Source organism: Ceratotherium simum, chromosome 34 (assembly GCF_057802395.1).
Source record: "Ceratotherium simum simum isolate JZ-2026a chromosome 34, ASM5780239v1, whole genome shotgun sequence".
Taxonomy (NCBI): Eukaryota; Metazoa; Chordata; class Mammalia; order Perissodactyla; family Rhinocerotidae; genus Ceratotherium; species Ceratotherium simum.
Window position 1 is genome coordinate 18,159,537 of NC_141933.1, and position 12,009 is coordinate 18,171,545.

General features: G+C 33.1%; 1 protein-coding gene across 1 annotated transcript; it reads right to left on the reverse strand.

The window, feature by feature from the left end:
- Window positions 1-6,320: 6,320 nt before the first annotated feature.
- LOC147912608 (olfactory receptor 8K3-like) lies at window positions 6,321-7,262 on the reverse strand. The gene has a single exon (XM_087423268.1). It carries the CDS (start codon window positions 7,260-7,262, stop codon window positions 6,321-6,323), a length of 942 nt encoding a protein of 313 aa, XP_087279394.1.
- Between the last annotated feature and the right edge of the window lie 4,747 nt (window positions 7,263-12,009).

Sequence of the window (12,009 nt, forward strand, 5' to 3'; positions counted from 1 at the left end):
TGAAGAAATACTCAAAGAACTTTATTGTTGCTAGTTTACAATTGACAGGTCAAGCATATTCAACTTGCTAACAATCTCTCTATATAAACAAGAAAAACTAGTTTTGGGTATTCCTATAATATAAAATACAGTTGTAAAATGATTGTTTTTACAAATACATTTTGGAATGTATATGAGAGGGATACGGATAGATTTAAAATATATATGATAATCATTCATGAGGGATAAGAAGCTAATGCCATAAAATTATTTCCAACAATAATAATGACAATCATACTATTAATAATGCATAATGGCAATATACACACCAGAATAAAAACACTTCAGATTTTGATACTGACAGTAAAATATCATTATGCTCTGATAGCCTCACATCGTGATGCCGGGTATAGCAATATACATATAAAATTTAACCCTAAGATAACAAAACATCAGTTTGCCCAATCTCTTTAGAAGTCTTGTATCATATTTCTATTTCTGTGACTATTTAACCTTGCTAATTTTTATTATGTTTTGAATAAGTAGTTTTCATTTTCTCTTACTCTGTGTGTTACATACATACAGCAAGGAAAAAATAAAGGTAGTGTGTGAGTAGTCCAACTTTGTTCTTATCTTTTTCACATTCTTTGGTCTATTCTAATTTCTTCACCCAACCATCTACATTTTAGAATTAGTTGGTACATTTTTCCCATTCATTTACTAGATGTTTCACATCTTAACAATATTGTTTCTTCCAATCCATGAGCAAAATATAGTTCTTAACTTATATACCTTTGATTTATTTCATCAGTTTTGCCATGTTCAATATGTCAATTTTCACATTTTTTTGGGGTTTATAAATCTAAATCTTTTTATTTTATTATAATAAATTATATTTTTATTGAAACTTCCAATTGCTTATTGCTTGTATACACAAATACAATGGAATTCTGTTTGTTGGCCTTGTATACTGTCATTTTTCTATATTTAATTTTTAGTTCTAGTAACTTTTGCAGATTCATTTTCTACATGAACAATCATGTCATTTACAAATAGGGACAATTTTATTTATTTTTTTCAAATCTATATGTCTTTTTATTTATTTCCCTCATCTTATTGCACAGGATGGTATATATCTCCATTATGGCCTACAATAGTTGTAATGAGAGAAAACAACTTTACCTTTTGGCAATTTTAGTGGGAAAACATTCTTCCTTTCATTTATTTACAGTAAAACTGTAAGTTTTATAGTAGATGTCCTTTATCATTTTTTGAGGAAGTTCCTTTCTTTTTCCAGATAACAGAGTTTAATTTTATTTTATACTATAAATGGATACTGAATTTTAACATATGCTTCTTCTGCATCAATTGAGAAATTCATATATTTTTCTTTTTTCTTTACATTTGCTGTAGGAATGTAAACCTGGTTCAACATTCAAATATCGATAATGTAATATTATATCAACAGAATAAATGTATATATATGATTAAGTTTGCTAATATTTTATTGAGGATATTTATGTCTATGATAATGAGAGATAGTGATCTGTAATATTCTTTTCTTGTGCTGTCTTTTTCTGGTTTGTGTGTCTGGATGATACTGACCTCAAAAAATTAGTTGAGAAGTGATCTCTTCTCTCCTACTTATTAGAAGAAAAAGTGTGGATTTTTTTTCATTGAATGTTAGTAAAATTTTTTCAATGATACCCTATTGACCACTAGTTTCCTTTGGAAGTTTTTCTATTATGAATTCAATCCTTTAATAGGTAATAGCCCTTCAGTTTCTCTATAACAAATTACTGTGTTTTGTAGTTTGAGTCTTTCAAGGAATTTGCCCACTTAATCTATGGTCTCAAATTCATGGGCAAAAATTTTTCACAACATTTCCACATTGTACTTTTAATATTTGTAGGGGAGTGATGTCAGCATTAAATTTACTTAATTTTAGGAAACTATACAGGACAGACATAACAGCATGGATAACCCCATAGCAGAGATCTAGTGACCCCTGATTTCAGCCCCATAATTGTGGTGTTAGTTGCACAACTCTGTGACTATACTACAATCACTGAATTGTACACTTATAATGGGTGAAATGTATGGTCTGTGAATTATATCTCAATAAAACTGCTATAAAAATAAAATTAGCAATAGGAATAAAAGTCAATTTACGTGACTATTACTAGATCTGGAATCAAAAGTTTAATCTATGTACAATCCATCTTGCAAGAGTCAGAGACCATGTTTATTCAATAGGTATTAAATTCTTTATGGCTAGACAGAATACGTGAAAATTTAATGACTTTGTAAAAACTAAAACCTTGAAAGAAATCTTTATATTGGTCTATTTCTAAGTCGATTTTTTTAAAAATGCATCCATAATTTTTATAGAATTGATGTTGACTATGATAGCCAAGGAATAACTCCATGAAGAGGTTAAGTTTTAAAAATGTCAACATAGTCTATGACAATAAAAACTGAAATTTTACTTTGTCTACTCTATGGTTAACTGATTTCTAAACTCTTAGTTATAAACCAATATATTGAGCTATGAATTATATAAATGGACAGATGCATCTGATTATATATTTTGCTATATTTCATGTATTATGTCATGCAAGTTTGTTGGGATTTAAAGAATATCATAGAAAATATTTTATTCCTTATCATCAAGGAGCTAATAAAAGTAAGATTAACTGTAAATACAATGTAAACTTCTGCTCAAATATGACACAGTAGGCAATGAGAGAAATACCACATGCCTTTCGGAAGGGCATGCCCCTCATAGTTCCAGGGCGTGCCATTCACATATAGAGGAAATTAGACTATAGCTCCTCCTGTTACGTGACTTCTGAGACCTCTCTCCCCTGACATCCCCATTCAGCTCTCCAGAAGTTACTCTGCCTCCAGGAAATCCCAAGATATATGTCGTAACAATTTGTCATTTCCTGTACACCTCTCCTTTCCCAGGGGTACCTCTCTCCAATTAATAAACCCTATGCAGATGCAATTTGGCACTTGGGAATATTATGATTATTGTGTGTCATTAAAAATTTAGTGACTCACAGATCATTTCTTATTCTAAAGATAATAACATTTAACTTTTATACTCCAACTTTTTAATTAGTATTCTCTTTCTCTCATATTTTCAGGGTCTCTTTCAATGACCTACTGTGTAGGTTGATTAGTGAAGTTTCTTTTCATGAAGTTGATACATATTCTTGAGTTGTATGTTGTTGCTTTTATCGGTCTAATCACTGTGGTGGGTGGCCTTTTGGATGTTCACGTGAATCAGGGCGATATTTCACATATTGTACATCTTTCTTTCGGGAGGTGTTTTTCACATCTTAGTCCATATGCATGACACACCCTAAAATAACACAGTGCCTAACTTTCACAACTGCGTGTGGCACTCTGCCTTTCCCCATTGTATCATATAGGAATGCTTTTCTCATGCATGTAGGGGGTCACTCAACAAATACTGGCTCAAGGAAGAAGACAATTAAAAATGAAAGTGATCACATGTTGCGTCTCATGGTTTTCATTGGTTTAGTAGCTCAGCAATAATGGAGTCAATATATTCTCTTGTCCTTAAATTAATTTGCCAAATGACTGAAGCTCATGTAAAAAGTTTCTTCAAAGTCTGAGAAGCAGAAGGTGATGGAGAATGAATATTCCTCACACAGACCTCTCTTTTTTGGGAAAGAACATGTATCTCTTAGGTTTTCCCTGGTAGAATTCCTCCTACAAATCATTAGCAATAGACATTAGGCTTTTTTGGAATTCTGCTTCTCCTCAATCTTCATTGCTCAAGGGCAACTGAACTTCTTAGAACAGGAATCATTTCTTAAAATGAGAACCTTCTTGTCTATTTCTTTTTCAGCATGTTCCTGACAACCTAATGCTAACCCTTGCCCGTCCTCCAATTTATTATGGATCTACTCAGACTCTTTCTTACATTCACTTTGCTATGGCCTTTTATTTGAGCAAACAACTCATCCAAAATGGTCTGATTAATTTATATTTCTGAGTTAATTTATTTATTTTTAATTGACTAGTTATATCTTTCTTGAATTTACTTTTTGTGCCAGACATGGATTTCATTTTTCTTTTTTAATCTCCCTGCTGCTTCTCCTCTTCTAGTCTGACATCTGCTAAAGTGAAGTTCTGCTCTCTGTCATCTCTGGGGTGACATCAGCAAAGCATAAAAATGACATTAAGAGACAATATAGGGTACTTGTTAAGAGCGTGAATCCTCAAGCATGAACTGAGCCACCTGGCTTTCAAACCTGGTTCTAACACTTAGCATCTTTGTGGACTCTGGGAATTTACTTACTCTCTCTGAATCACCATCTGATAGAGCAAAAAGTGGAAATTTTAATAGAACCTGTCTCACAGAGCTGTTGTGATGATTAGATTCATCAAGACATAAGGAATGCATGTCATACAGTACTCCAAAGTGCGGGAAATTATCACCCGGCAGTCTTTATGACTATTGTACGGATACTTTTTAACTGCATCAACGCTTTGATAACATTCATCCTCACATGACACCGAGTCGTGCACCTTTCTTTGTATCTTTAGACTTTTTAGAGAAGTTTAACTTCACAGCAAAATTGAGAAGAAAGTACAAAGATTTTTCATATACTCCCTGCCCCACACAGGCATAGCTTCCCCCATAACATTATCCACATCCCCACCAGAGGGGGACGTTTGCTGTAATTGATGAACCTACATTGTTAGATCATTTTCACCAAAGCTCCATAGTTTACATTAGGGTTCACCCTTGGTGTTGTATATTCTATGGGTTTGAACGAATACGTAAATCACCTGTATCCACAATTATAGTTTTATACAAAATATTTTCACTGCCTTAAAAATCCTCTGTGCTCCTTCTATTCATCCCTTCCTCTCCCCCAACTCTGGGTAACCACTGCTCTTTTTACTGTCTCCATAGTTCTACCTTTTCCAGAATGTCATAGAGTTGGAATCATATAGTATGTAGCTTTTTCATATTGGCTCCTTTCACTTAGCAACACACATTTAAGGTTCCACTTTATGTTTTCATGGCTTAATAGCTCATTTATTTTTAGTGCTAAATAACAGTCCATTGTCTGGATGTACCATAGTTTATTTACCCATACACTTACTGAAGGACATCTTGATTGCTTTGTGTCATGTACTTCTTAAATTTTATTCTCAAAAATTATTTTTATTAAATGTTCATTGGTGAAACAGAGAATTTTAGTGCATGATAATGAACAAAGCTAATATTGTAGACTAATAGTTTCAATAAAATCCTAGAAATATTAAGAAAAATAAAAATAAGCAAAAGGAAATAAAAAATAAAACTAAGCACATGGGAAAATGTGGAGAGTGAGTTGGAGCTATAGTTAAGCAATGAAAGTGAATTAAAATACAGTACATAATCAATATTGATAAAAATTGGGAAACACTCAACCCAAGGAAAGAGAGACAACACAATTATTTCATCATAGAATAGTCCTATTACCCAAAACAACTGCAACATAACTTTAAACATGGACAAGTAATTTTTTTCAAAAAGATAAGGAAATGTTACAGTCTTCTGAACCAAATAGCCAGTATTAAGCAAGACAACCACTTGGAGGGAAAAGAGCAAACCTGGGAGCTTCTGATTGGCCTCAAAAACTTATCTTAATTTGAATATCCTCTGATATCAACAAAATGGACTGATTGAGACAGAATCAGGCATCAATCAACACCTACAAATTTCTGAATTCCAAACTAAGTTCAGCTAACAGACTCATATATACAAGTAAAGACATAGATGAGGAAAAAGAGGGATCCCAATGTTTAGAATAAGGGTATTTGAGCAAACTAATATAACTGAATACTTCAAATCCTCAGATATCATAGAAACAACCAATATTAACTATAATTCTAAAACATACTAGGGAAGAGTATGAAGGCTAAAACAGAAAGAAAACAAAAGACTTACACACATACGGACACACAGGCTCACACACATACACACAGACGGTATTTTATTATAATAGGTGAGAAAAACACCACAACCCTTGACAGCTTTTTTTTTTGTCTATGTTCATCTAACACAGCCTACTGTACTGTAACATCTACTTATTTTATGTATATAATCTGTCTTTCTTCCTCAAAGAAGGCAAACATTTTTACTATCTTGTGCATTAATCTATTTACAGAAACTAGAAGTGCCCGGCATAGAGAAAACAATCTACAAATATATGTTGAACACATTTGTGCTTGCTGTTTCTTTTGGAGGCACTTAGAGCAAACGTTAAGTCCCATAACCTAATTTATGGAAATCATATGGTACACAACCTTTAAGAACAGAGATTGCATTGTTTTCTCCACATCCTTTGTAGTGCATATTTTACATCTTTGTTCCTCAAGCTATAGATCAAAGGATTCAACATAGGGATAATAAGGGTGTAAAATATGGAAGCCACTCTATCAGTGTCAACGGAATGACTGGATTTGGGCTGCACATACATAAACATCAAAGCCCCATAAAATACTATGACCACAGTGAGGTGGGATCCACAAGTAGAAAAAACCTTGTGCCTAGGCTCGGCAGAGTTCATCCTGAGAATGGCTACAAGGATGAATAGGTAAGACACAAGAACTATCAGAAGTGATGAAATCAAATTAAAACCGGCTAAAATCAGAATAATCATTTCAGTTTCATAAGTATTTGAGCAGAGCAAAGATAACAAAGGGAAAGAGTCACAGTAGAAATGATGAACGATATTGTGGCCACAGAAAGATAAATTAAAAATCTTTCCAGTGACTAGAAGAGAAACAAATGTGCTGTAAAGATAGAGGATTGCCACCAGCACCTGACATACCCTTTGTGACACAATGACTGTGTAGAGCAGAGGGTTACAGATGGCCACATAGCGGTCATAGGACATTGCCGACAGAATAAAATGTTCACTAATAATGAACATAAGGAAGACAGCTAGTTGTATAGCACAAAAGTAATAAGAGATTGTATTTTGATCCACAACAAAATTTACTAACATTTTGGGGCCCACGGTTGTAGAATAACCAAGATCAGTAAAAGCCAGGTGTCTGAGGAAGAAGTACATGGGTGTTTGTAGCCTGGAGCCCATCTTGGTGAGGATGACGATGCCCAAGTTGCCCACCACTGAGATCAGGTAGATGATGAGAAAGAGCCCAAATAAAGGAGCCTGCAGCTCAGGACGATCTGTGATTCCCGTGAGAATGAATTCATTTAGCATTGTTAGATTTTGTGTTTCCATGCAAGTTTATCTGTAAGGTAAAGAAAAATGTGTTCCTTTTTTTTTTTCCCTCACAAGCTTTTCCAATCTGTGGAAAGAGCCAGATTGCTTTTTAACATCTTTGCAGAATGCCAATTGCTGTTTTTTTTAAAGCTACACTCTTTGAGATAATTACATCTGCTTTCTGTCAGATACTGCTTGAAATTGAAGAACATGCTGAATATTGTACCGTCACTATAAAATTGGGTACTTAAAAGTTTATTAATATCCAAGTAATGCTTTCACATTTCAATGTGAAATGAAAATCCTCTTTTGCCTCATCAAGAGATATGGAAAGAATCATATTTATAGATTTATTTAAATAACCATAAAATATTAAATTTTATTGAGAGGGTCACAAAAGAGAGCCTAGAGTTCCTAAATAACTAAGAATTTGGAAGACTATCAAAAGGAGAGACTGAATACCTGCAGCTTCTTAATTTAGCCAATTAAAAAAATTCATGTCTCTTTAATTATATTTCATTTGTTCTCAATTTTGGCCTGCATTAAAGATATAATTATTTATATGAAACAAATATTTTATAAGCAATGGCATGATGACTTTTCAAAGATGCTTTTGAGCATTTAGTCTGTCAACCCATGTGAAAATACTCAAAAATTTAGTATGAAGAGAAAAGGAGAGGGGTCCTCTTCCTGCTCAGGCATTATGGAGCAGAGGAGGGCAAAGAGAACTGAATCAGAAGTGGTCACATTTTGCTAGGGCTTTGCCATTGAATTAAAGTGGAACTTTGCATATGTCACTGAAACATTGTCGATATTGGTAACATAAGATGTGAAATATTCTATTTTTTACCTGTAATGGAGCCTCTGTCTTGACTCCCTCCTGTGTTTCTTTCCTGGCATAGTGAGAACAATTTATGGATTTTCCTCACCTTTTGAGACTCTCCCTGAGGAGATGCCAAGCAATTTGTTGATGATCCCTAAAGAATTCCAGTGCATAACGAAATGTCTGGAGGCTGTCCTTGAATCATCAGGAACAATTTGTATCCACTATCTTTTCTTTCTGTTTTTTTTTTGTTTCTTCCTTCCTGACTTTCTTCCTCCCTCCCTCCCTCTCTTTCTTCCTTCCTTCCAGTTTTTACTCTTGATGAACTTTTGTCCCACACAAGACTCCTGATTAGAATACTGTACCTAAGGGCTTGCCCATCAGGAGTCTGCATTTCCACAGTGGTCTCCTCCAGTGAGTGACACAGCGTAGAAATGTTTAAACACGGTTTAAACTGTAAAAATGTTTAAAATGTTTAGGGAATTAAAATAATGCATTATGCAAATATGAGGTGTTACTTCCTTGATTTGCTGCTCATGTTGTTATTTTTACTTTTCCCTCAGGGACAGGAATTAGTTACTGTTACTTCTCTTTTCACTCTGAGTTTCCATCATCTGTTCACTGCTTCTTGTTTGATTTTGTTTTGTTCCTTTCCAGCATATGGCGCCATTTCAGTTATCCCATTGTGTGCTCCCTCCACTCCAATACAGATCTATTCCATCACTAGAAAGTTCCCTTTGGCTATCCTTTCATAGCCTCACCCACTTCCTCCCCCTCTGACACTGTTCCTAATCACTAATCACTAATCTGTTTTCCATCATTATACTTTTTGTGATTTGAAAACTGTCTTATAAATAATATACCATTTGTAAACTTTTGGGATTGGCTTTTTTCACTCAACATAATTCTTTTGAGATTCATTTGTGGTTTTGTGTGCATAAATCATTTATTCCTTTATTGTTGTTGAGTAGTATTCCATGGTATTGATGATAACATTTGTTTAAACATTCAATGATTGAAAGGCATTTGGATTCTTTCCAGTTTTCAGCTATGATGAATAAAACTTCCATAAACATTCACTAGAATATGATTGCATGAACATAAGTTTTCTCTCCCTTGTGATGAGTGTCCAAGAGTGTGATTGGCAAGTTGTTTTAATTTTGATGAAGTCCAGTTATCAATGTTTATGTGTTATAGGTTGTGCTTTTGATGTCATATGTATAGACTCTTCACTAGCCCTTGGTCCTGGATATAGATTTTCCCCTATGTTTTTATCTAAACATTTTATAGTTTAGCATTTTACATTTAAGTTGTTATTCATTTTCAGTTAATTTTTGTATAAGGTTTTGGTCAACATTATTTGTTTGTTTATTATTTTTCCTCTGTAATCCAAACTACATCAGTACCGTATTTTTAAAGCCTATCTTCCTTCTATTGAATTACTTTTGGACCTTTATGAGAAATTAGTTGAACTACCTCAAAGGTCTATTTCTACATCGTCTATTCTGTTCTGTTGACTTATGTGTTTGGATCTCCACCAACATCCCACAGTCTTGATTGTTGTGGCTATATTGTAAATCTCAACATAGAATATTTTCTTATAGTTAATTTTAAATGTGTTTTGTCTATACTAGGTCCTTGGCCCTTTATATAAATTTCAGTAAAAAGTAGCCTGTATAAAAAATCTTACTGGGATTTTAGTTGAATTTGCATTAAATCTATAGATCAGTTTAGAAAGAATTGATATCTTTAGTATGTCGAGTCTTCTAATCTATGAACTCAATATGTCTACTAATTTATTCATATCATCTTTAATTTCTTTAATAAGTATTTTGTCCTTTTTGGCGTACAGACCTTATAGCTGGTTTTTACCTACATATTTTAGTATATAAGGGGTGAATGTAACGGGTTTTATTTTTTAGTTGTTTGTCTCTCTCTATATATATCTGATTAATATTTGTTTGTTAATCATGTATCATGTCACCTTGCTGAACTCACATTTTTGTTCCAGATTTTTTCTTCAGATTAGTGGAATTTTTTTTATTAGATAATACATCATTTGCATATAAGGAAGTTTTCATTTCTTCCTTTTCAAGCAAGCCGTATGTATTTTATGTCCTTTTCTTGCATTTTCTGGGAATTCCTATTTGATCTGCTTTATGTAACTATAGATGATTTTGCATTTTTAGACTTTTTTTGAATATGTAATTATAAATTATTTAATCTTTTTGTTCTGACGTCCTTCACTCAGTGTAATTATTTTGAGAGCATCTATGTATTTGTGTGTACCCATAATTCATTACTTTTCGTTGCTAATGACATTCATTTGCTTGTATATCCTGCAATCTGTTTTTGTATCCTCAAGTAGATGAATGTTTAGACTGTTTCTGGTTTTTGGCCATTACAAATAAACATTCAATAAAGCTGAAAGGGAAGAAAAATTTCTCCTTTTTACACTCCTAGGGGTTCTAGCTGGGCATAAGAATTAAACTAACATAAGACAGATAAACAGGACAAAAGCATCCATACTTTATTTACAAATTTGTACATATATGTGGGAGTCCTCATAAGAAGAATGAAGACCCAAAGTGGCTAAGCCTAAGTGCTTATATATGAGGTTGAAACAAGAGTGACAATTGTAGAAAACTAAAATATATGGGGAGACTACAGGCGTATAAGATATTTTAACCATGTGTTTGCACAGATTTCTCTTGGCCTCAAGTCTCCATCTCTGGTGCAATGTTTCTTCTCTCCTGATAGAAGGAGGGTACCTCTGACATGAGAGTTTCATCTCTCGCTTTCAGAAGAAAAGGGAGTTCAGAGTGTCCTTCTTGCTCCTGCTGTATTAGCTCAAAATAATCAGTATGACAAAACAATATATTTTTGAGTGACAGGTCCTGTACTCCTTTAGTTATTATGGACATCTGCATACAAGTCTTATATGGAAATATGCTGCCATTTTCTGTGGGTAAATACATGGCAATGGAATGGCTAAATATTATATTAAATGTACGTTTAATTTTTAAGACACTGATGCTTGTAACAAATTGTTTTCAAAATATTATATACTATTTTACTTTTGCTCCACCAATGTATGAAAGTTCCTTTCCTCTGGGTGTGTATGTTTATATACATATATATACGTTATCATACATGCATTATATGGTATATAGTGTTATCTCATTGAGGTTTTAAATTGAATTTCATTAATGAATAATAATGCTGAGCAACTTTTTATGTGCATATTTACCACCTTTATGTGTTATTTGATACAGAGATTATTCAAATGTTTTGCCCATTCTTTATTGTTATTATTATCGATTTGTGAGACCTCTGTACATCTTGTGGAGCAAGACCTTTCTGAGATGCATTACTTGAAAATATTGTCTCCCAGAATGTACCTTGGTTTTACATCCTCCAAAGAGTATCTTTTAAAAAGTTAAAGATTTAATTTTGATGTTGTCAAATGTATCAAATTTTAATTTTATAAGTTTTACTTCTGGTGTTGTATCTAAGAAAACTTTACACAACCTAAGGTCATGAACATTTTCCATTATGTTTTTTTCTGAAATTTTTAGACTTTTAGGTATTACATTTACATCTGTGATCCATTTTCTGTGAATCTTTGCATGAGTTATGGGTAAATATTCAATATTTGTGTTTGTATATCTAATGGAAATGTATTTGATTTTTTGATATGGTATATGATATTTGTTGTAGGTTTTTTATTGGTGCCCTTTATTAGTTTTACCAAGTCCCATTTAATACTTGTCTGCAAAATTTTTATTACTAATGGATATTGAGACTTTCAAATGTTCTGTCTGCTGCATTGACTGAGATGTCAGAAAACTTTTCCTTTTTAGTTTCTTAACATGATGATTTTGTGTGTGTGTGTGTTTTGAAGATTAGCCCTTAGCAAACATCTGTGCCAGTGTTTCTCTA

Bases quoted from the DNA above. Each gene is read 5' to 3' on its own strand.
- LOC147912608 (XM_087423268.1), bottom strand. From the start codon at position 7,262: ATGGAAACACAAAATCTAACAATGCTAAATGAATTCATTCTCACGGGA.